A 23426-nucleotide genomic window follows, 5' to 3' on the forward strand; every position below is an offset into this window, starting at 1 on the left:
GGGTCTATGGCAAGGCGTTGCAAGTGGTAGGCGTCGAATATATGTTTTAGCTAGCTATTTAAACAGTCGCCAATAGGGTGGTTTGGAGGACTTTTTTTCTTCTTCCTTTCTTCCTCTTTTCTTTTACGATAGCAGCTGTTTGGGCCAATGGAATAATGTTTCGTCATGGTTTTAGTGGTGACTTGGCTGAGAGTGGGTGGTTTGACGAGGACGAGGTTAACGTCGTCGCTACTCGCTGTACGGAACACGTTTTCCAACGCGAGACGGGACTGGCGAGCACTCTCCTGTGGAAACGTGCTGTCATGGAAGAGAAACGTGGGTAGCATTAGCAAGTGGCACAGCAATGCATGCTTACTTTCCTAGGCGGCGCTGATATTGTTACAGTATGTTGATCTAATCGACTAGGGCGGCGGAGCAAGACGTCTCCGCCCGCTGAACCCTGTCCGGCGCCCCATCCTTCCACATGAGACCCTTTTGAGCATTTCACCGCATGCCGTCGCCCTCCACCCATACAGTGCCCCAATGAGCCGTCCCAGATGAGTTGGAATCTGCTAGAGCGCTTTATAGAATCTGAGCACTTCAACCAAGATCCGAGCCTCGCAGTAGCATACCTCGCGTGAGTGGCCACCTCTCCTCCGAGCGCAGCGGCCCTCTGCCGCCGATTGCCTCCCCTCTCACTTGCTGTTTACTGACGCATGCATGCGAATGCACACAGCCGGTATGCAGACCACGTCGGAATCCACTATGTGCTCTGTTCCAAGCTGCGCCAGTTCGCCTACGAGGAGCTCGAGTTCTTCCTGCCGCAGTACGTCGCCTGCGCCACACCACAACCCGCCGACGGCATGAACAGCTAGCTTACATACGCGGGGCACCACAGGCTATGTCACCTCCTCATCAGCATCGACAATGAGTCCATGGCCCTCGAGGAGTTCATAATTGACTTGTGTGAGGAGTCGGTCAACGGCGCGCTTCTGGTGGGGCTTCCGGATACCGTGTCTTGTTAGTCTGGTGCTTCTTGTGCTAATTCATGCCCTACAGACCTTTTGGCTCTTCCAGACATATCTGCACGACCTCGCAAGCGCTCCAAATTCGGTCGCTTTTAAAACCTGCAGGAGAATCTACAATCGCGTGCAGCGCATCGTCTTTGGATCCGCCGAGCCCTCGCGAAGAGAGAAGATCAAGGAGAATGTATTGCCCGTCAGCGTCCTATCGAGCCTGGTTCTTGCAAGCATAGCGGCGCCATTTCTACCAGCTCATGCCGGGCCACTGGCTATTGCGCAGGCGCGGAAGCCTAGACCCGTCGAGGACATCATCTCTGATAACGTGCAGACGGCCAAGGTGGGGAGGAGCAAGACGGTCACAGGAGGATCGCCGAGGGCCAAGCAAAAGAGGGTAACCCAACAACAGCAACTTTCAGATCCCGAGGACGGCCGGACAGGACGGTCACCGTCGCAGCGTCCCCGCGACCCCAAGGATTTGAGGAAACAGGCCATTCGAGCGCCCCCTGCCCAGCGCGCACCATCAGCCTCACAACGACCGTCGCTGTTGTCTGTAACCCCCGAAGCCCGCCTTAGCTCGTCCTCGCTACCAGAATTTCGAGATACAGGCTCCTCCTCCCCCCTCCCTACGCCCCCGGCAACCGCTGGCCTAGGGCCGAGTCCGCTCCATCTTGGTCCTCGCAAACATTCGGCACACCCACCAAGACCCCTCTCGCCCACATCATTAACCCGCGCACAGAAAGTTCGGCTACTACGATCCAATTATTTCCGGAACGAAACCCAATTCCTGAGCGCTCTTGAGGATATTTCGAATCGCTTAGTCGTTGTGCCGAAGCCTGCACGATTGAGTGCTCTCAGAGCAGAGTTGGCGTTGATAGCCCAAGACTTACCTGCTGAAGTTGATATACCGCTATTGTCACCCCCGACCCTGAAAGATGGAATTCCTTCGCAGAGCCAGCACCATCGAATAGTGCGAATAAACCCAGCCGAAGCTACCAGTCTCAACAGTGCGGAGCGAGTACCATATCTGCTCATGGTGGAGGTTCTGGAAGAAGACTTTGATTTTGATCCAGACACGGAACAAAACCAGAAACTCCTCGAGAAGCTTATGCTAGAAAAAGGCACTTCAAGACGGCGGCTCTTTGATATCACCAACGCTGACTATCTTGCATCATACGACCGCACCCCACCAAATGGATCAGACAGTGTATTCGAGCCTGTTACGGGTGACCTCGGTAGCACTTCACTGCTCAAGGATACGGATGAGACGGATATCGCCTCAGGACTAGCACGGGTGACCATGCCTGTTGCAGCGGCCAATAGCAAAGCGATAGCACCAAGGTCCTCAAGTGGAGCCAATACCCTATCATCCGTGGCCATGTCCACACCTCGGACGTCCGATTCGCAGATCAGTAGATCAGTCAGTCCTATCCCTAGCAGAAGAATGACAATCCCTGCAAACATGAACCGAGCAAGTCAGGCTGTCGATCAGCCCGACTTTTCTGCTCTTGCAACCCACATGCGCACTGCTGCTCAGATGCTAGCACAACTAGAAGCAAGCGGTGCGAAGAGGCCAAAGGGTGAAGTAGCAGCAATCAAAGCCAAGATTATTGCAAGCATGCAAAGCCTCGAAGAACAAAATTTCCTCAACGAAGACCAGAGTCCTACGTTTGATTCTATCATGGCAGAGACAGACCCAGTGGTAATCGCGGGAGAACCGGACGAAATTGATGAGGCCTTGGTGGTCACGCCCAACTCGGGAGCAGGCGCTGCTCGTATGGAAAACGATCTTAAGACTGGTGGTATGCGACGAAAAGGCGACAGAGACGATCCCAGCGCTGCAACTTTTGGAGAAGAATGGAGCGCAAAGCGAGAGCGTATACGGCGATCCTCACCATATGGTCATATGAAGAATTGGGATTTGATCAGCGTTATCGTCAAGACCGGCGCGGATCTACGGCAGGAGGCATTTGCTTGTCAACTCATTGAGGTTTGCGCCAAGATCTGGGAAGAAGCAGAGGTGCCGGTCTGGACAAAGCGTATGCGTATTCTCGTTACCGGCGAGTCCTGCGGTCTCATAGAAACGATTACGAACGGCGTCTCACTGCACTCCCTCAAGCGAAGTTTGACACTTGCTAGTATAGCAGCAGGCACCAATCCCCGAAAACGCATCGCAACTCTCAAGGACCATTGGCTCAAGACATTTGGGGAGCCCGACTCGGAAGCCTATATTGCAGGCGTAGCAGCCTTTGGTCGCTCCCTAGCGGCGTACAGCATCATATGTTACGTACTACAGCTTAAGGATCGTCATAACGGCAACCTACTCATCGACAACATGGGCCATATCATTCACATTGATTTTGGCTTCATGCTTTCCAACTCGCCTGGTTCCATGGGCTTCGAAGCTGCCCCTTTCAAATTGACACAAGACTATGTCGACGTCCTTGGTGGAATCGGGTCGCCTGCATTTGAAGAGTTCAAGACACTATGCAAGAAGGCGTTTCAAGCGCTTAGGAAAGATGCTGAAAGACTGATCATGCTGGTTGATCTGATGAGCAAGCAGAGCAGTATGCCATGTTTTGCTGCAGGCGCGGCCAGTGTAACAAACAGTCTACGGGCAAGGCTCATGCTCCATCTGAGTAGAGAAGAGGCAGAAAGCTTTGTTGAGGAGCTTGTTGCAAAGAGTGTGGGAAGTTACTACACCCGGCTGTAAGTTTACGACGCATACTGTTTTCTGCATAAGGAGCACTGCTAACATGAATCGCAGTTATGATACGTTTCAGTACCGCACGCAAGGCATATACTAAGTTATACTCCTGCGGCATTTACTTGAGCGAGCTTGTGTGCTATTTGAAGACATCTGCGAGGGCATTCGAGCACAAGCATTGCATTTTCTCGTTCTTCTTCCATCATCTCCTTAATCATGTCTAGAACTAGTTCGCACACCCTGTGGAGAGAGAGGCACGCTGAGCTTTCCCTCTTTTTGGATAGAAGAAGCAGAGACAGAGGCTTTATCATATGCCTAAGAATATATCTTTTTTCTCTCGGACGAACAATCGATGTGTATAATTGGTAGTCTTTCAATGAGATGACATTTAACATAACAACAACGACGCTAGTATCGAACCTACCACATAGCCGTGAAACCTAAAATGAAAAAAAACACATCGAAAAGACTAATTGGCTTCCATCACCTCCTCCCTTTCCTCTCCAAACCCTTCCTTCTCCCTCATCCCCCTCCCCATCCGCGCCACCTTGTGACTCCCCACCGCTCCTCCTACCTTCTCGACCACCTTTCCCAACATAGAATCCCGCTCCGGTCCCCCCATCTCTCCCGTCTTATTACCGTACCCTGCTCCACCCGTCGATCCGCTACCCAGCGGCGCGGGATTCGAGTATGGAGTAGGAGATAGGTTGGATCCGAAGTGCTTGTCTGAGGTGTCAGACGTGGAGGATGTAGAGGAGCGTTTGTTTCCTTTTTTTTGCGTCAGTAATAGCTCGTTGGGAAGGTAAAGGAGCTATGAAAGAAAGAGAGAGAGAGAGGGTATGTGGAAGGGGGTTGATGAAAGAAGGAGGATGTACCGAATCCCGCACCGCCAGTCGTACCTGACCCGTGTTTCTCGTGCGGATTGTGATAGGGAGTGTGTGAATCTATGAGGCCGAGGCGCGTGGAGTTGTGCTCTGGCTCGAGGTCTGAGGCGCTGTAGGAGGGCGCGGTGCGGTTGCCGTAGCCTGCCATTTGGGAGAGTATGAAAGGAGAATTAGGATTCAAGGGAGAAATTTGGGTCAATATGATTATGGGATATGAGTGGTAAGTTGGGTATTGTAATTATATTGTCAAGGAGCTGCTTAATAGGATATATACATATAGATGTTGGATAAGTCTTTCGTCCAGACATGTGCTGATCTGGTTACGCACATGGTCGAGAGATGTGTTCAAGCCTTATGAGGTCATTCTGCTGGGAGATGTGTAGATCAGAGGATGCAGAAGCATTGTAAGAGGTCGATAAGTGTGAGCTAAGCTGTGCTTAGTAGTCTTGTAGGACGCTAGTGTCTTGATTGTGTAGATCGGACGAAGGTGGCTGACAGAATGAATCGAATAACTCCCATCGGCTTCAGGGTATTTTTTGTGTTGAAGCAGTTATTTTCATTCGTTGATAATCCCATTCCCGAGAGAAATCCATCTCAATGCAGATGCCATTCTTGTAGCAGCATAGTCTGCTCTGAACAGCATGAAGAAAGTCTCTGGGACCAGATATACGCATGATTGAATCAATGCCCAGGAACGATGGGCAGAGGCGATAGATAAAGCCAACACCTGTGAATGGTAGCCGCAACTGCTGATCGAGATAACGATAAGGCCTCTGCAAGATTCCGTTCCATCACTGGCTCCCTAATTCCCGCCAAGATCTGGGGTATCCCACGCTCTTCACGCAGTCCGCCTGAATGATTCTAGACCCAGTACGCCAAGACCCATGAACGCCAGCAATGCACGCAAGCTACGAGCGAAAACAAACTCGAAAAGCGCAATGACCTCATCGCACGTATTTGGACTGCCGCATTCTGTCAGCAGTGTTGGGTATATCGTGAGTTACAGTTACTTACCATGAACTTTTTGTGAAAGTCGGACCGCAGCATATCGTTGATAAATTCCTTCTTCTTGTTCCTGTCCTCTGTGCCACGTGCTTGGTTCTTGAATACAACATCATCATCCCATCGACGCTTCATGGTAAAGTCTTTGGCGTTGAGCAGCGGGTTACCCCGAGCAACATCGATTTCACGTTGTTGTTCCTCTTCGGCAGCTCGTTCGGCCTCCTCCTTGGCTTTGGCTGCAGCACGCTCCTTTCTGATCTTCTCGAGCTCTCTCTGAAGGGCTCCTTCGCCGTCTTCGTCACTGTCAAGTGTTAGTTGAACACTTGGTACTTAGGTGCAATATGAACCTACTCATCATCGCTACTCTCCTCCTCACTACTGCTATCGTCCGCATCCACATCCCTGAACTTTTCAAGTAATTCTATTCGCCGCCGTTTCTGTGCTGCTTCATCTTCTTCGCCGTCTTCGTCAACTGACACATTGTCAATCTGGCGCTTAGGCGCACTTCCAGGCTCAGCCACGGCGTCCGGCTCTACGTATGTGCCGTTTTTCTTCGCCGCATAGCGCGCCTCTGCCTCCAAGAGTTCGGCGCGCAGGTCGCGCTTTTGCTTGTCGGCATCTCCGCCCTGACCTGGTTGTCTATGTTTGAGTGTCGTATGCGCAGGAAGGAGTCGCTGGTGATAGGCAGGTCCGCGCTGGGCCTCTTTGCCGCGTGCGGGATCGAACGTGGGTCTATGGGCGGTCGTCATTGTGGAATCGTGTGGTTTGGAAGCCTTTGTTTGATAGTGTGTAGGTTTCGGAAGTCTTGCGTATGGTGGGCGGTGATTGTAGTTGATGTGCAAAAGATGGCGCATACAGACTCGCGATGATCAAGTCGCGCTAAGCATCGGCGTTCACTTTTCCCCGCGCCGCATTTTCTATGGTTGTCCAACAACCACTTTAACTCCAACCAACGCCTTATACATTGAAGAGAGGCATTATGCCTCGAGAAGCTGAGATATCGCTCAATGAGCGTGAATTTATCAAACAAGCACTGCAAGAGCAGATTCGCATCGACAGGCGCGCTTTTGACGCTTTTCGCCCGCTTGAGCTCACTTTTGGCGATGAATATGGTGTCGCCGATGTGCAACTGGGCAAGACCAGGTACATGAATACAATCTAATTTTGCATGCGCAAGCTAACAAAGATCAGGGTCATTGCTCGCATATCAGTAGACGTAACAACACCACCCCCAGAGCGCAAGTTCGACGGCATCTTCCAAATAGTCACAGAGTTCTCTCCAATGGCGTCACCAGCATTCGAAGTTGGCCGGTATGTCTCATTTCACAACGGCCTCTTCTGCGATGATTCTGACCTTGTCCTAGACCCACAGATGCTGAAGTCATCCTCTCGCGCATACTCGAAAAGGCCATTCGTCGCTCCAACGCTCTCGATACGGAATCGCTTTGCATTATCGCCGGCTTGAAATGCTTTGCTCTCCGCGCAGATGTACACATAGTTGATCATGATGGTGGCCTCATCGATGCGTCCTGTATTGCCGTCATGGCAGCACTACAGCACTTTAGGAGACCCGATGTCGTAGTTGAAGGCGAGAAAGCAACCATTCTCAGCGTACGCGAACGCGAACCGATACCCTTGTCTATTCTTCACCAGCCACTCTGTGTGACATTCTCGTATTTCGAAGGGGAGATATTTTTAGTGGATGCAAACCTGGCTGAAGAGCAAGTTCGACAAGGAGAAGTGATTATTACCATGAACAAACACGGAGAGGTTTGTCAGATCGCCAAATATGGAGGGGCCACTATCCACCCGCTCGCCCTACTAAATTGCACAAACATCGCGCAACAAAAGGTTAAGGAAATAGGCGCGTTCATCCAGAAAAGGCTTGAAGAAGATGCGAAGGAAAGGGATGCAGGAGGACTGATGGCTGAGCTGAGCGCTGAAAACGCCAGGTGAAGATCTACAAAACAGTTGTATGATACAACAGCCTGAGAGTTTGGCCCAATCGTCTAGCCTGCGATGCTTTCAAATACTGAGGTCGCGCGACCACGAAACTTCGTCAGCCGAGCCATGTGCTCGACCAGGAACATTCCTACGAGAGGACGGGTTGTGGGTCCATCGATGTTGTGGATCGACGGTCTGCCGTACCCCTACGCAAAGCTACGGGATAACCAAAAACCAGACGGCGAATCGCAAACGTTGGTCATAGGGTTAAGGTGCATGGAGCAACTCGGAGCTCCGAAGCGAGGAATAGTTAATGAATAAGCATAGACATGTGAAAAGAAAAACGAATGCCATCCTCGGCACACAACTAATGTGAAGACGACTTCTAGAACTTATGGTTTGGTGATGGCGCTGACAAAGCCTGTCGCTTTAGGATCGGACGAGCCACGACACCTCGGTCCATGCAAGAAACAATTACTTACTCGCATGTTGTCTCCCCACCATGAATTCCAAATCAATCTTAGATGGGGCATGCTTCACAATGCATCGGCCGAGGTGTTACTTGAGTATGCATATAATTCTTAGCCTGGCACTTGCCAGTTTGAGTTCCGCAAGTTCTCGAACTATCATCTTGACTATTGCGTCATAACCCAAGGACCCTGCATTACGTCTCCCCAAACATCCTGCGCGTCTTACTTTAACAGACCTCTCGACTGTCTTCTGAACTCACATTTCTACATTTACGCATTCACAAATCCCCTCGGCCCAACATGACTTCAAAACTAGTACCTTCCGACCCAGCCAGTGTTATGGTGATTCGAGATGTGGTCCCGCGCATAGTGACTACGCTCTCAGTACCGTTTTGGAGATTTGGTCGCGTTAAGATCGGCGGAAGAGGAACCATCGGTATATTTTGTTTATCCAAAATATCATGAGCCAATAACTAACAATAGTCGCAGTGCGCCTTGAATCCGGCGCTCTTGCTGTCTTCTCGCCTGTCGCCTTGACCGAAGATGTCAAGCGCAAAGTGTCTGAGATGGGCGAAGTCAAATACATCGCAGCCCTAGACAACGAGGTACGTCTCTTCTCTATGGCCCTTAAAGTTTTGCTTTAGAAGCACCCTACTAAATGCCCACAGCACCACATTTTCCTCGGCCCCTGGCACACGGAATACCCCAATGCGCAAGTCATGGGCCCGGAGATGCTGCCAGAAAAGCGCGCAAAGCAAAACAACGAAAACGTACCTTTCAGTGTCCTCTTTAGCGCCTCGAAGCCTGTGACTTCCATCTCACCCGAATTCGACGCAGAGTTCGACTGGGAGTATGTCCCCTCGCACGTCAACAAGGAACTGGTGTTCCACCACCGCCCTACGCGCAGTCTCATCCTCGCAGATCTCATGTTCAATCTGCCAGCGACGGAGCAATTCAGCAAGTCGGGCGTCGACCCAAACACAGGAATCCTGAGCAAGATCTTCAATGCGCTGCAGAACACGAAGGGTGATGCGAAGTGGCAGCAGCGCACCATCTGGTATGGAACTAGCGCAAAGGATCGAAGCGGTTTCTCGAAGAGTATGGAGAAGATTGACAAGTGGGGATTCGAAAGGATCATTCCGTGCCATGGAGATGTGATTGAAGGTGAGGGCAAAGGTATCTTTGAGAAGGTTATGAGGTGGCATCTGGATGCTGCGAAGGGGCAGGCCAAGACTTCTTGAGCTATGTGGTGCTTCAGGGAGAAAAAGGCGTTTGAAGATGTCAAGGCGAAGCCTGAGAGAGGCGGTAGGTGGAAGGGTTTAGGTGATACCCCAGTTGTTTGGAGACAGCAGCGTTCTTCTTCTGTTTTTCAACTCTGATCATACTCATCTTGCTCATAAGTAATTGACGGCAAAGGATAATGCAAACTATGTTCTGGTTCTCTTCATATCTTCTTCGGTTCTTTACCCATCTCAATATCCGCTCCAAAATTCCTTCTCCGCACATCGCGCCCATCATATCCACTGATTCTTTTATCGTTCCCCCAACCCCAAATCGCCATCACACCAGCCAGTGTATAGGGATTCCTCCTGAACCTTTCTTGCGATGCTGGAACCACGACTGGCGAAGGAACCGAGATATCCACGTCCTCCCAATCCTGCATATCCCCTATATCCTTCGACATAATAGACCCACTACATCGCGAACCCTCATACGGTAAAGTCTCATCTGTCATAGCATCAACCCTATCCTTTCTTTCCGTCTTCATCCCCAACACAACTTCCTCCTTCCCCTCAAACTGCTCATCCATCTCCTCCCCGTCAACTCCCCCACACATCCATATCTCCCTCACATACCACAGCACCCCCACCCCGACCCCCAGCGTACCGCAAAACGGTGCACAACCAATCAAAAAGCCCGATACATGCAGTAAAAGCTCACTCCGCCACTCCTTTGCATGCTCAATTTTGTACTCTGTTTTCTGAGCGTGCGCAGTGAACCAAGGTGAAAAATGTATAAGAGACTTCTCGACTAGTGCTACGGCGAGAGTGGCTTGGGCGAGGAGGAGGGCGGTGCATATGATGCCGATACGGTGTTTAATGGTTGATTGTAGGATGGGGATGGTGCGGAGAGTCGTGCGGTGGTGTTGGTAGTGGGTGAGAGCGCGGGGGTAAAAGGGGAAGGGGTGGATGAGGGTGAGGGATAGACGCCAGGTTAGGAGGATGGGGAGGGTGGAGATGTAGAGGAGGAGACCGGTGAGTAGGTAGAGGATTCTTAGGGGGATGGTGATGAGCGCGTGGGGGATCATCGTGGAAATAACTTGGAGGGTTGGAGAGTTGGGGCTTCGATGTATGGTGCTGAAGTGATACTTGGAAAGTCATCTTTTGATTCTGGAGTGGTGATACGAGGTACTGCGTGTGAAGATGCTTATTGAAGTCATTAAAAGTGAGTAGAGTGACAAAGTGTCCTTCACACCACTATGACTTGTTACTAATTCTTTCAATATGTGACTCTATACTCGGGTGGGATATATTCCAGGCCTAGCCCTTTGAACACGGCCTTTTCTGCATCTTCAGGAGTCCCTTCAATACCGTCTGGCCCTTCAATCATGATGGCCTCACCATTAGCTCGACTGCGAATGCCGCTGCTGTCGAACTTCCAGCCCTTCACATATTTTGCATACCGCCGCAAATCCCGCTGAAATGTCGTGCCACCGCTCCAGCCCATTACTGCACAGCCCACAGTTCGCCAAGGTGCAACGATGATGTCGACCCGCCGACGAATAGCTGGGTTCTTCGCTCGCGGATTTCGCTCGAGGTCCTCTTCGCGAGTTGGCCAAGCCGGATCCTGCCACACTACAAGTGCTTTATCAAGAGTATCGAATCCTACTCCAGCTCCTTTTGCAGAACGAAAAGGTAGGGTGTGTTGTCCGCGCTTCGTGTTTGCCAAGCTCAATGTCAAGGTGTGTGTGATCCACTGAGCATCTTCCAATGATTCGACAATTTCCTGAACTAATTCCGCCGTACTTTCCAATTCAGGGTGCGATACGATTATATCCACATCGCCAGAAACTGATTTGCCGCGTCTATAGCCACCGACTATGGTGACACTGATGCGTTCGTCCCGGAGTTTTACCGCATGGTCTCGAACAACAGCGGCTATGTGTTCGACTTCGGGACGTGGAATCGGTTCTTGGAACTCGGCATAGTATTTCACGCCAATCTGCTGCACTCGGTCAAGGTCATTCCAGCCATGTTCAATGATATCGTCCAACTCCGTCCAGTGGTTGTCGTAATAGAAATGTCGTGCCGTCTTTGCTCCAACACCCCATATATCACAGAATGAACGCAGAACCTTCATTGCCTCATCGTTCTCATAATCCTCAACTTCCTTAATTTTTCCGGTATTCTTCCATTCAACGAAAAGAACTGCAGTCTTCTCGTCACACCCTGGTAATTGCGCAATCTCACGTGGGTGACTGAGCTTGTACGGATAAGCAGCAATGGCTGCAATAATGGTTGAGTACGCACGTACACCTATCTCATCTTCGACAAGGATCCGATTAGTCCTAATCTTCTTGAGTAGGTCTAGGAAATCCTCATTCGGCCCGTTAGCGGGTGTCAAGCGTTGGCATGCATACTTGACGCCTTGCTTCACCCACTCGGGTGGTGGCGGTATATCACTATCTTCGCCTTCATACTCGCTCGTCGTTTGCTGAAGCAGAAGCGCCGTCTGTGAAGCAAAGGAGTGGGTCGAAGGCTGCGAGGGCGCTAAATGCTTGTCACCGAAGCGCCGAGACGCTTGATTACCAAATTGGGGAGACTTGTGTGTAGTCTTGCCTGTCATTGTAGGTGCATCCAACTTTGCTCGACCTAATATGTTTTGTGACTGACGTGTCCCCGTGGGCTTGAGTGTCTGAGCTGCAGGTGGTTCTTTTGGAGTTACTGAAAAGATATCCTTGATGGATTTGGTACTGCGTGGTTTTGGTCGTTGCTGCACTTTCCCCTGATATATCAAGTTGTCACCTAGAGGAACGAGGTGCCCTGCAGTTCTACAAGCCTCTATCCAGTTCAAGTTGACAACCCAAACAATGTCAATGCTTGAGCCATTCTCGACGATCGTTGGAAAGGGCACTTCATCCTCAGCATACAACAGCGGAGACTGTGAAAAACTCGAATTCTGGATCGGCGCTTCGTCTTCAGTGTCGGACGTTTCTTCGGCTTCTTTCTTCGCAGGATAATCTTCTTGACTAGCTGAGATAGGTTCATATGGCGACTCGAAGACTCTTTGTTTCTTGTGAGGTGTCCCTGTTTTTGCAGTACTAGCACGGCGTTTCGGCATTACAAATTCTTCGGCGATTAGGTTCCTCGAGCGCAACTCAAATGCAGCTCTTCCCTTAGTGCCCACCTTACCTAGGAGTATTTTTGCCCTCGACATGTCCGTGGTAAGCGACGCATTGTACAGGCGCAAAGTTTCTTTGAGCGATTTTTCTTCATCCTGGCTCAAGCGTGTTTGCAGTATAGCTATCGGCGGAAGTTTACTAAAATCAAGGTCTGTTATAGGTGTTCCCAATGTCTGAGATAACGACTCCGCGCGCGCCGCCTGAACATGGCGGTCCATACCGGATAATATCGTGTTGGTGAGATGGATAGGTTCCAGCCAGGGTGATCAAGATGGATCAAGAAAGCGCATCCTGTATCTTCTCCAAGTAGAATGTCTGAATGTCCGAGTAGTCATTATTCTGAGGCGCCGGTCTCCATACGACGAAATCAAAAGCTCAACTGTATCGATCACGAAAACTCTAGTGAATGGCTCTTCCAACGTCACACGGGCCTGGATGACGTTGGTGTGAGGTAGAGAGGTTGGGGGCTGACAGGAGGCCCTTGGCAGGTTTGCATTGTTTCGACATAGGATGCCCTGGCATCGCTGGCATCGGTGTCTGTGCGCCCCGAGTCTGTTTGTCGCTAGCCTTCCCGCGTTGACGCGCAATCAGCTACGACGTCTTGTTTCACCCCTGCGTCTTTCGAGACTGAACCCACAATCCTCCAAGCCTATCCCTCGGTCTAATACGTATACATCAGCCTCATTGTCCGCAGATAGCTGAGCTACGGTGACGATGTTTGTTCAGTTCTTCCAGTCCACATATTGATGGAGTTGTCAGCATCCTCATGAGTTTGGTACCGTATAGATGCCTGCAATCTATCAGTCCAAGCCGTCTCCCAACCTCAGCCATTAGGGTTCTTGCTGCTAAATGGGAGAAGGCTTCTTCGCATGATGACGGCGGCGTTTAGCATCATGCCACGGCTGGACCGGTTGAATCGCGCCACCTCCAGTGGACGGCCCCATGGCAAACGCTACAAGGGCATCGAACGCGGGCGCGAATCGCCTCGTTTGTTTCTTCCACGCCACCGATCTTTGCCGTCTAGTGCGCGGACCTCTGTTTCGGAATAATAATGGCACCACGTCAATTCTGGAAGGCCTTATAGCTGCGCCCTTTGGTGCGTACACATATAGCATGTAAGCCCGTAGGATTAAGGTTTGGGCATTCTGATACACCCTAAGCATACCGCTCGTCACTAGCTACCCTGGCCTGTCTGTGGACCGATATATACAAGTGGGTATCGCCTCAGGCCCCATCTGTTCATTCTTCAACCCTTGCCTTTCTTTTTGTGGTTGAACTACATATTTGCTCTATCCTTCTCCTACATTCTTTTCGTTACTTTTGATAAGAGCGCTGGTATCTCCGTGTGTATCCATACTACACCCACTTCGCTTTGACAGCCACCAAAAGTTGATTGAATTCATACTATCAACGCCAGCACCCCCTTCTCTCCTTCAACATGCGCTCTTACATCTTCATGGTCCTCGCGGCCCTCTTCGCACTTGCCTGTGCAGTACCAATCACACCATCAGCACCTCGACTTCAAAAACGGGCGGAGCAATACCGACTACAGGGGCTGGCAGAGGTATGTCTTTCGAATTGCCTGATCTGACTGAACATATGGACTAACTTGAACAGTTTCAAATCGCTGAGCGCCTTTCATCTTCAGCATCATCATTCGGCGTTGATCCTTGGCGGGCCCGCCTCAACAAGAAGTTGCACGCACTCCTGGACGCTCTACCAACAGATGACGAGGGAAAGATTACAATTGAGGAGGAGGCAGAAGACTTCTCTGGCGATATTGCACCTGGTACTCTGGAAGCACCCTCAGCTCTTCCCAAGGCTTTGAAGGAAGCCAGTATGTATGACAGGCTATGTGCGATGTTCCACCGCGCAGAAAGCAGTTTCGGGTATGAGGGCAAGGAGTTGGAGCTGCGTCGACCTGAAGGAGTCCAAAACTGGAAGCAGTCTTTTGGAAGTTTCCGTCGTCGTCATTAAAATCAAATACTTGATCGTTTCTTCTTCTCCTTCATTTGATCGGACATGCAGTGACGACAATACTTGGAAATGCTTATTTTTTTTCAAAAGAGAAAAGTAAATGGCGATTGATACTCTGATATGCCGATCAGATCCGTGTCTATTGCTACGCCCGCTCATCAGTTTACCCACCCTATAATTATCAAGATGATGCCGTTTAACGCCAAGTCATGTCCCAAAGAAAGACGCTCAACAATCAAACACCCATAGTGAAGTCATGCTCTATGCCTGGTGTGACACTGTTGTGTGTTAGCATGGCTCTTTAGTAATGGGACAAATCAACTTACCTAGCCATGAACTTGAGGAAGACAACCAGATACTGATCCACGCGTATAGCCACCTCTTCGTCATCGCCCTCGCTCAGTACCTCCCAGTCGTCCTTGGCTTCCTCGCCATCCTTGCCCTTGGCTTGCTCGGTTAGCTTCAGTAACCGTGTGTCATCAACCAAGGCTTCCATGCCGCTATCGAGCTTGCTAACGTCTTTGCCAGCCTTAAGCTTGGCAAGTCGCAGCTTCAAGGCAGCATCGGCACGGTCGAGAAGCACCTTCATGACAGATGCGTGTTTGCAGGGATGCACCGAGGCTGTCTTTAGAGGATTCTCGAAGAAAGGAAAGTCCTCGATTGTGACGGTCTTGTCCTTGTAGTCTCCAACAATATCCTCCATCATCTCTTGGGGTTTTAGTGGAACAGAGGTGGAGCCATAGCCTGAGAGATATAACCGCGGTGTCCGGTAGTGTGCTGAGTATGTGATGTAGAGCGTGTATGTGCGTAGAGGACTGTAGAGAGGGTCAGTATGTCTGGATATCTTCAAGCGCAAGGCGTGTGGACTTACGCTTGCGTGTTTGACTCGGCTTGTGGGTCCCTTATGATGGCTTCGTCGTCATCCTCAATGTCCTCCATGTCGGGGATCTCGTCGTCGTCCTCTGCTGCGCCCAGGTTACCGCTCTCGTCGACTGTCCGCACATCGCGGACCTTGGCCTCCTGGCTAGCTGCCATGCCGCCAGTGCGCAGCCAGCCGTCGTCATCGGTTGCGCCTTCCCCGGCGGTAAAGCCGTCTCTAACTATGGTTTCATCTTGGCCGGCTTCTCCAGCAAAGTTGTCGTCGAGACGGCGGTGGCAGGGTACGCCGCGCGTTACCAAGAACTGCTTGCCCTCAGGCAGGTATGAGACGCGTTTCGAAGGCGACGACGCATCCGCCCACTGCCACGAAGGGAACTTGAAGACGAGAAAGTCGCCAGCAAGCACAAACTCCTCAGGCGTGATCTGGCCCGTCTCACGGAACGTCGATGTGTGGCTGATAGCGGCGGTGCGCTCGCGGAAAGTGTCGATGTACGACCTGACAAAGTTGTAGGCCATGGCGATGTGGAGATGAGGCAACGCGGGTGGTACAAAGCTCTGGTTTTTTGAGGTAGAGTTGTCTGGCGCGGTGCGTGTATGTAGTAGGGTGTCTGTGGTACATCCAGCGTGCCTTAGAGGGGTGGCGGGGTTAATGGCCGATGGTGCCTGTTGTGGGCCCTGACACCAGCCCGTCACCACTCCTACTCACCTGCTTCCCTTCTTCCACCCCCACTCGTCACAAGACAAGATCCAGCCCCGTCACGTACCAGGCCCTGTCACGCTTTTCTTTTGCATGATGGTGACGCAACTCTGCTTCGGCCCTGCCAAGCGTCCATATCCGCTTTCTTATCTCGCTGCAAGCTTTCTCGACTAAACATGCCGTCCAGTTACACCGCCAGCAGCACTCGCATAAGCAGGCACATTTGCCCTGTTCGTGACTGCAGACATTCATGCAACCTCGCTTGAGTCGGAGTAGCATGCGTCGCACAGCGAGACCTATTGTCGCACCCGGCTTGTGTGGTTGCGCACTTTTACACTGTTCGAAAATAACCGTGTCCCTGTCAAAGTCGCGCCTAATCGGGACAAAGTGGTTGCTTTGTAGTCTTTCCTATCTTTCAACTCCATCTTAGAGAGTGTCAGTGTCACTATATGTTTCAGTTTTGACAAGTCTCATGTTCAGCTCGTCTCAAATCTACCAAAGAACGCTTTTACTTAGCTGCCCTTGAGCAGCTGACTTAGATAAGCGTTTGGCTTTACAGAGTGCATGTCAACTCTTTCCGTGAGATGACCTCATGTGGAAAAGGATCGCCGTGCGAAGATTCGCAGAGCAAATACGTTATTACCAGCAGGTTGCTCATCCTCTGCGCAGTCATTTCCCATTTCGGTACTATTTGCATCTGTTGCACAGCGGATCCTCGCTAGCATCATTGGTGTTCAGGATATTCCAGAGGCGGCACCACTTCGCAACAGCTCTCGACCGTCACCTGTTGCCGTTATTGACGCAGCTTTGACCCAGGTTTGCAGTGCCATTTCAGGAAATGACAGCTTTGGTCATCATGCCGTTTTCCAGCTAGGCATATGCAGTGACCTGAGCACGAAGACGAGGGTGTAGAATTACAACATCATGTACAGATATTGACAAATAGAGTTTCGACGGCTTTATCTATCCAGGGTTCGTTAAACGGAAACCTACAGAGAATCGATGATGACACCAGCGGCTCATCCAAGGTCTCTCCTTCTAATGATACTCCTCATCGCCAGTAAAGTGTCGTGACGTCTTTTAGGACCTACATGGTCATGAACGTATGGGATCCATGGGGACTGTCAACATTTCGAGCCTCAAATATTCGTCTTTTCGCGCATCTTCTGCAATATTTGAAGCCTTCCAGCCTCTAACCTCATAACTTGTATATTCTGTTGGCGTGCTCCGCGACTCAAAACTGGGTTCGGCTGCCGGGACATCTAAGAAAGTTATGGTACCACGGTACAAACTGTCAACCATGCACCTCATCTCATTTCCGGGGATATCTCCGGGTGCGATATGGTTTATTCGCAGGGTTCGTCGAGATACCGAGGGGGGTGGTCTCGTTCACATGGGTCTATTTGAGATTGTGCTCTCTGAGGTGTTGACCAGTCTGAGCCAGATGCAGCCTAATGCCTTTCTACCGAATCACTACATCTCTTACACAGACGACAACCCATGTCACCAGATAACTACTTTATAATATAACTGAGGGGACTAAGGTACACAGCGTCATGTCAAAGACTTGCCAGCAGTCACAATCTCACTAGCCCAGCACTTGTTACTGGAACAGCCAATGTCGGACTGATACAACCACGAATGCGAAGTCATGATAATCCTCCCAACATCATATCATGTCAAGTCGTCATTCCAACACCAGCTATGCCTATAAAATCTTGTGCGGGATAGCTTACGCGTACATAAAACCTGGTAGGCCCAACATAGCTAATCAACCACACGGCTATAAGCATACATATATCCACTCTACAGACCTAATTGATCTTAACGATTATCCTTTTCATACTTTCAGTTTATCACTACATACTTACCAACCAGTCATCCATCCCTCCATCCATCCCTTACCCACCCCTCATGGCAGATGACCCAAACGCGACAGCCAACGGGGCTCAACCACGATGCGGAGGATGAGAAGAAAAAAAGGTTCACACAACTCGGCATCTCTACTCCCCGCCGTACGTGCAATCATCTACTCCAGCACTTGGAATAACACCCACTGAACACGAGTCGAGACCGGTTTAGCCTCCTACCATGACACTATAACCAATGACTCCACATGGACCTCGCAAACATGGCTAGTCCGGCTGAATGTCAAAGGAGGATCAAGAGTTGTTTGCTACCTCCTTTGCTTAAGAGACATGCGTGTTGTGACTTTTTTCTTCTCCATGATTCTCTTTACCTCTTGCCTGTGTGTTTAGTGTATGGAGGAGATAATAGTCTTTGTCTCGTGTGTGGAAAGTGATGAAGAAACTCGTTCAATCTCTTTGTTGCTGATGTGTCTGACGTATTTGAATCTGTGTCTTGATACATACATATTACATATTACATAACTATACTTTTTTCTTTTCTTTTGTGTATGTGTGTTGAAGTGATCGTACATACCTCCCTCCCCACCACCACCACCACCGTAAAATATGCATAACACGACATCACAGCACACATGTCCCGCGAGACCGATGTACACGAAAAAGAAGGAAACCAGTAGAGACAGAGGGAATCAACGATATATCAGTCTGGGAATGTCACAAATCACATAAAAGAAGCCGAGAGACACTTTTTTGAAGATAGATAGTAGTGGACATATAAAAGAATTCGTTGCACAATACAAAAGGAAAAAAAAAAGAAAAAGAGACCCTTCTCCAACCAACACCAAGCAAAATTCCATATGACCAAAGTAAGACATAAAAAGGGAGAGTTGATACCAGGAAACGTAGACAAGTATCGTGTTATGTCGGTCGCGTCGTCTGTTTTTTCTTTCAATATGCTCGCCAGCAGATACATAAGTGCACAGATCCGAATCATATACAGGAAGATGGTACTGCTTTGCCCCCCCCAATTTGCAACACCACAAAATCTAAAGAAAAGAAATAAGGCGTGAGGTCGTTGGCGTCCTACACCAGGCTCCCCAAAACCCCTTTCCAAAAACCAAAGACACTTCATCTCTTCAACAAGATTTTTAACGGCGGATGCTCGTCGCAGGGGATGCATTTCTGCTTACTCTCCCACGTCGCTGGTTACCACCAGGAGCCTGCTGGTGCTGAGGGGGCGCATACATGCCGTATGGAGGATACATGCCCGGCATACCTTGGCCGGCGAGATTAGCCGGTTGCATCATCGGTGATCCGTTGAAGCTGCCCGGGCCTGCAACAGGTGAGGCGTTGCGGTAAGCATCCATACCAGGGGCTGGCGGTTGGAAGCCGTTCATCTGGGGATAGAACTGACCCTGTCGGGCCAAGAGCTGCTGGTATTGCATCTGCTGTTGGTTGTTCATGCCCGGCATGTTTGGCATGTATCCGCCCATTGGGAATTGCTCAAAGCCGTTTGAATCCATGCTTGTTGTGCGCTGAAGCGCGACGGGATCGTAGCCGGGGGGAGGAGCCTGGTAGAAGTTGCCGGCGTTGGGTGCTCCAGACGCGACGCTGTCCTTGGATGCTGGTCGGGTTGCGGAATGGTCACGTGGACCAGGACCGCCACGGGTAGAAAGGCCGACCTCGTCCATAAGGCGCTTGTAACCTTGTTGTGGCTGTGCCTTGATGCGCAGGAGCACATTGCGTACGTTTTGTACAACATCGGCGCGGATTTGCTCATCAAAGAAGGGTGTGGTAAGTACCTTGAAGATCAAGGTAGCACCGCAGTTCTGATCAGCCAAGATGCTTTCCAGCACCTGATCGTTTGGCGAGAAGAAGAGTGCTTGCAGAATAGTATCGCGAGCCTCAGGCTCATTGCGCTGGTTGATGATCTTCAGAACAGTGAGGTATGCGACTTTGTGGGTGCAGAGGTGGACAATGTGTGGCACCAGACGAGGAGCCAAAACTGTACGTCTCCTTGGGAAAGTGCAAGTATCGAGGAACCAGGTCAAGAGGAGAGCTCCGTTGGCGTTGGTTGCCAATTGGACACTGTGGAGAGCAATGGCAGCAGCCACCATTCGCTGCTGGTCCTTTGTAGCATAGTGGCTCTCCAAGCAAGCCCTCATAGCACGAGCACCAAACCGGCCCTGTGCAAGGTTCCAAAGTCTACCGAGCATGACCTCAAAGATGAAGTCATTAAATTGCTGGTACTTGAGACATCCCTGCATGACGTAGTTGCCAAACTGATCAAGGAAGAGTGCCATGGCGTAGGGTCGAACAGCATCGACAACCATCTTCTGCATCGTTTCAGACTTGGAGACATCGATGATCTTCTGTGCAGCCCAAGTTCCGTTCTTGTGCACACCAATCTTGGCTAGGTGAGGAGCAATCTCACGAAGCATGGCCTCCTTGGTGGGTTCTTCGCAGAACTCAAACAGCTTTTGCACAACCGTGTTTCCGAGGTAGTCAGAAGACAGCTCAGCAATCTCGGGAAGCATTGCCATGGCAATGTTCTCAATATCTTCCTTTGAGCAAGAACCATTGTCAATGCGCTTGCGAATCTCGCGCAATCTGGGGGCATCGTGGATGCGGGTGTGGCTTGGCTCCTCAACCGATGGGATCTCGTCCACGTAGTTGTTGAACTGAACGGCCTTCTCAACCTTGGCAGAGATGCTCGTTTGCTCGTCGTCGGTAGCACCCAAATCTTTTACAATTTGAATGATGTCGTTGCGAATATCGCTGAGCTCCGGAGTAGTCAATGGCACATTTGCAGGAACGGTATTCAACTTGGCTGCAGATGCAGAACCAGCGGCACCTTCAGCCTGGGCCTTGGAGAGGGGATCTGGGCTTGGCGAGGGGAAGAGACCGTTGTGACCGGGGGTTGCTGCCGCACTTGGAATCTTAGCGTAGCCAATGCGCACAGGACCAGCACCGGGGAAGATTTCCTTTCCGTTCAAAGTAGACTTGGCCTGGACGGCGCTCTCGAGGTTTTCGTAGTTGACGAAACCGCAGTTCTTGTGGGTAAGAACGCGTGTAGATTCGATGTTACCATACTGAGCAAAGATGACCTGTAGCGACGAGACGGTGGTTGAAGAAGGAATGTTGCCGAGCCACAACGACCGAGTGGGTCCTTCCAACGTTCCGTCGTCTCCCAAGTTGGAACCTGGCAAATGAAGCTTCTTGACAGCCTCTGTGAGGTTGTACTCGGCATCCTCGGTCATGTCACCAGAGCCCATGCCGTTGTCAAAACGTCCCATGGCAGGCAGGTAAGAACGCATTGCGCCTCGCGAGGGGGCGTCAAGCACACCGGCGGTACGAGCTCTGGGGCGTACATTGGAAGCAATGTTGGCAAATGCCTGGACCTCGAGGTTGTGCTGGCGGACAGCTTCATGGATGAGCAGTGCGTTTGCTTCGGCAGGAGTCATGGCGCCACTGTAGCCGCCATACTGATCCTCCTCGTCCTCGGCGTACTTTTCCTTTGCATTGACAGAGTAAGAGCGGAAGCGGTTTGCGCTGTTGGTGCTGTGGCTGTTTGCATTCCGCTGGCTTTCCAGTAGAAGCTCAATGTCTGAGGGAGCCAAAGTAGCTCGTGCAGGCTGAGGAGTGTCGACCAAACCAAGGTAGTCTAGAGTCTTGACATCCGTGTCTGCAAGGGAGTCACGAGAGAAGGAGGACCTCGGCGAGCCCGGTCCATTGGAGGGCACCGAAGCAATGCTTTGGAGCGTGCTGCTGCGGTCGCGGCTGTTTGACCATCCATTGGAAAAGATGGGGTTACCGAAAGGAGACACAGAGGGCTGGAGGTAGCCCGGTCGTTGAGGCATTGAGCCCGCACGAAGGCGCGAGAGCAGTGCAGACTTGGCTGCAGCATTTGTAGATCCAAGAGCGTTGAAGCTCGAAGTGTCGGTGGGTGTACCCGGGCCAGGCTTAAAGGGGCTGGTAGAGGGAGTCGGTCGCGAGCTCTTGGGGAGGAGTGACGAGGCGGACATGAGGCCTGGCGGCGCAGCAGAAGGCGAGAAGCGCGAAGGAAGCGTGCCGGCACGGGCACGGCGACCCGTGGGCGCAGCCGAAACCGTCTCTGGCGCAGAGTTGTTGAAGTCGGGGAAGCTCAAATTCTCGCTGTTGGGAGACTCTGGGATGGTCTCGCGCAACGGAGTCGAATTACCGCTGGTAGGAGGGCCCCACATTTGCGGATTCAAGCCTTCTTGCGCTTGGATCTCACGTGCACTGTGATTTGCGTTAGCTCGAGTCGTGCCTTGTTTCAAGATGCGACAAACCGTTTGGAAAAGAGTCTACCGCCATATTCGTGCGATGGGGAGCCTGCGCCCAGCCTGGTGCTGGCGGCTGCAGCGCCCAATGGGTTTGAGGGGTTCCCAGAGAAGCGAAGGGAGCCGCTGTTGGGAGGCTCTACGGGCGATGTGTTACCGGTCGAGGAAGAGCCCGAGAGCGGGGGCTGGGGCAACTGGGGGATGTAGTTGAGATTGATGTGGTGGTCGGTGCGGTTGGAGGGAGGAGCCATTATGGATTACAGACCCTGTTGTAACGGCAATAATCTAATGCGGGAAAAGGCGGTCGTGATGACTCGGTTACCAAAAGCCAGGGTAATTGTTTTCAAAAGAAAAACACAGATTGGTGCCGGCCAAAGGAATGTGAGGCAGAGGGATTAGTTTCCAGCAGAGGCTCGGCTCGGCTCAGCTCAGCTCAGGGCAAGCGTGTGTAATGTGGGCAGGGCGATGCCGAGGGGCTGAGGCAACGACGGCGAATGGATCCAGTCCGGATAGTGCGCGATTGCCGGCAATGGCTAGAGTAGACTCGCGATGCTTCAATTCGGCGCCGAGTATAGGCCGGATTCGGGCGACGTTGCAGCGGGGGGGACAACGCTGACAAGGCGAGTGCAGAGGAGCGAGCTGAACTAGGGCGAGAGCGCAGGGCGTGCCGAAGAGCAGCTGGGGCGGTTTATGTACAGAGGCAGTGGAGCCGTCGACTAGAGGGACGGCGGGGCGTCGAGAAGGAGTGACGGGCGAGAGCGGCAGAGCGCTGTCGAGGGGATGGTCGCGGGCCTCTGTGTGTGCGTGTGTGTGTGTGTGGGGAGAGGGGTGGGATTATGGGGAGTGGAACTGTACAGCAGGCGGGCGGAATAGACAGATCACCGGAGTGCCTGGAGAACAGAAGTAATAGGGATTAAGCAGAAGGCCGACTAAGCATTCGAGCTCATGGGGGATGGCCAATGTAGCTAGAGACCACTAAAGGGCGTCGAGGAGGAGGGAGGAGGAAGGAGAGAGAGGGATGAGCAATGGGATGATGATGCGCGGTGGGAGGGTTTGGGTGAGGTTTCGCTTGATAGAAATGGGGAGCCAGGCTAGGAAGACGAGCGGTCTAGCTGGATTGGGCGTGGGCTGGCAGAGCAGGCACGTTACAGGTTGCGGCCACGATGCGGGCGGGCGGCCGGCTGCGGTGCTGGTGCTGTACTGGTGCTGCTGGGCTGGACGGACGGTGGTGAAGCTGCCGCGAGTGCTGGGCGTCTTTACATGGATGGGGGATGGGGGATGGGGGATGGGGGAG

The 23426-nt window shown here is 51.5% G+C and overlaps 11 protein-coding genes across 11 annotated transcripts; 4 read left to right on the top strand and 7 right to left on the bottom strand.

Annotated features, from left to right (window-relative positions):
• Positions 1-536: 536 nt before the first annotated feature.
• On the top strand, positions 537-3805 carry COCMIDRAFT_108082 (uncharacterized protein; the record flags this gene model as incomplete). Its single annotated transcript, XM_007694576.1, has 5 exons — positions 537-616; positions 716-805; positions 878-974; positions 1039-3707; positions 3766-3805. The coding sequence occupies 5 exons, from the start codon at positions 537-539 to the stop codon at positions 3803-3805; spliced, it is 2976 nt and encodes a 991-aa protein (XP_007692766.1).
• Positions 3806-4174: 369 nt separating this feature from the next.
• COCMIDRAFT_108097 (uncharacterized protein) lies at positions 4175-4737 on the bottom strand (the record flags this gene model as incomplete). Its single annotated transcript, XM_007694577.1, has 2 exons — positions 4175-4473; positions 4581-4737. The coding sequence occupies 2 exons, from the start codon at positions 4735-4737 to the stop codon at positions 4175-4177; spliced, it is 456 nt and encodes a 151-aa protein (XP_007692767.1).
• Positions 4738-5113: 376 nt separating this feature from the next.
• On the bottom strand, positions 5114-5335 carry COCMIDRAFT_108068 (uncharacterized protein; the record flags this gene model as incomplete). Its single annotated transcript, XM_007694578.1, has 1 exon — positions 5114-5335. A coding segment is annotated over one exon (222 nt), but the record flags the coding sequence as incomplete, so codon positions are not given.
• Positions 5336-5533: 198 nt separating this feature from the next.
• Positions 5534-6340, bottom strand: COCMIDRAFT_9449 (uncharacterized protein; the record flags this gene model as incomplete). The annotated part of the gene is made up of 3 exons (XM_007694570.1): positions 5534-5551; positions 5604-5892; positions 5943-6340. The coding sequence occupies 3 exons, from the start codon at positions 6338-6340 to the stop codon at positions 5534-5536; spliced, it is 705 nt and encodes a 234-aa protein (XP_007692760.1).
• Positions 6341-6570: 230 nt separating this feature from the next.
• COCMIDRAFT_108091 (uncharacterized protein) lies at positions 6571-7547 on the top strand (the record flags this gene model as incomplete). Its single annotated transcript, XM_007694579.1, has 3 exons — positions 6571-6734; positions 6783-6902; positions 6956-7547. 3 exons carry the CDS (start codon positions 6571-6573, stop codon positions 7545-7547), a joined length of 876 nt encoding a protein of 291 aa, XP_007692769.1.
• A 758-nt stretch (positions 7548-8305) lies between these two features.
• On the top strand, positions 8306-9246 carry COCMIDRAFT_41003 (uncharacterized protein; the record flags this gene model as incomplete). The annotated part of the gene is made up of 3 exons (XM_007694580.1): positions 8306-8441; positions 8495-8610; positions 8674-9246. 3 exons carry the CDS (start codon positions 8306-8308, stop codon positions 9244-9246), a joined length of 825 nt encoding a protein of 274 aa, XP_007692770.1.
• A 203-nt stretch (positions 9247-9449) lies between these two features.
• Positions 9450-10313, bottom strand: COCMIDRAFT_108069 (uncharacterized protein; the record flags this gene model as incomplete). Its single annotated transcript, XM_007694581.1, has 1 exon — positions 9450-10313. The coding sequence occupies one exon, from the start codon at positions 10311-10313 to the stop codon at positions 9450-9452; it is 864 nt and encodes a 287-aa protein (XP_007692771.1).
• Positions 10314-10504: 191 nt separating this feature from the next.
• Positions 10505-12625, bottom strand: COCMIDRAFT_41005 (uncharacterized protein; the record flags this gene model as incomplete). The annotated part of the gene is made up of 1 exon (XM_007694582.1): positions 10505-12625. The coding sequence occupies one exon, from the start codon at positions 12623-12625 to the stop codon at positions 10505-10507; it is 2121 nt and encodes a 706-aa protein (XP_007692772.1).
• Positions 12626-13845: 1220 nt separating this feature from the next.
• Positions 13846-14384, top strand: COCMIDRAFT_9453 (uncharacterized protein; the record flags this gene model as incomplete). The annotated part of the gene is made up of 2 exons (XM_007694571.1): positions 13846-13971; positions 14025-14384. 2 exons carry the CDS (start codon positions 13846-13848, stop codon positions 14382-14384), a joined length of 486 nt encoding a protein of 161 aa, XP_007692761.1.
• Positions 14385-14619: 235 nt separating this feature from the next.
• COCMIDRAFT_108079 (uncharacterized protein) lies at positions 14620-15779 on the bottom strand (the record flags this gene model as incomplete). The annotated part of the gene is made up of 3 exons (XM_007694583.1): positions 14620-14662; positions 14711-15199; positions 15256-15779. 3 exons carry the CDS (start codon positions 15777-15779, stop codon positions 14620-14622), a joined length of 1056 nt encoding a protein of 351 aa, XP_007692773.1.
• Positions 15780-18976: 3197 nt separating this feature from the next.
• COCMIDRAFT_108092 (uncharacterized protein) lies at positions 18977-22383 on the bottom strand (the record flags this gene model as incomplete). Its single annotated transcript, XM_007694584.1, has 2 exons — positions 18977-22091; positions 22142-22383. The coding sequence occupies 2 exons, from the start codon at positions 22381-22383 to the stop codon at positions 18977-18979; spliced, it is 3357 nt and encodes a 1118-aa protein (XP_007692774.1).
• Positions 22384-23426: the final 1043 nt, after the last annotated feature.

This window comes from Bipolaris oryzae (genome assembly GCF_000523455.1).
Source record: "Bipolaris oryzae ATCC 44560 unplaced genomic scaffold scaffold_226, whole genome shotgun sequence".
In the NCBI taxonomy this organism is placed as follows: domain Eukaryota; kingdom Fungi; phylum Ascomycota; class Dothideomycetes; order Pleosporales; family Pleosporaceae; genus Bipolaris; species Bipolaris oryzae.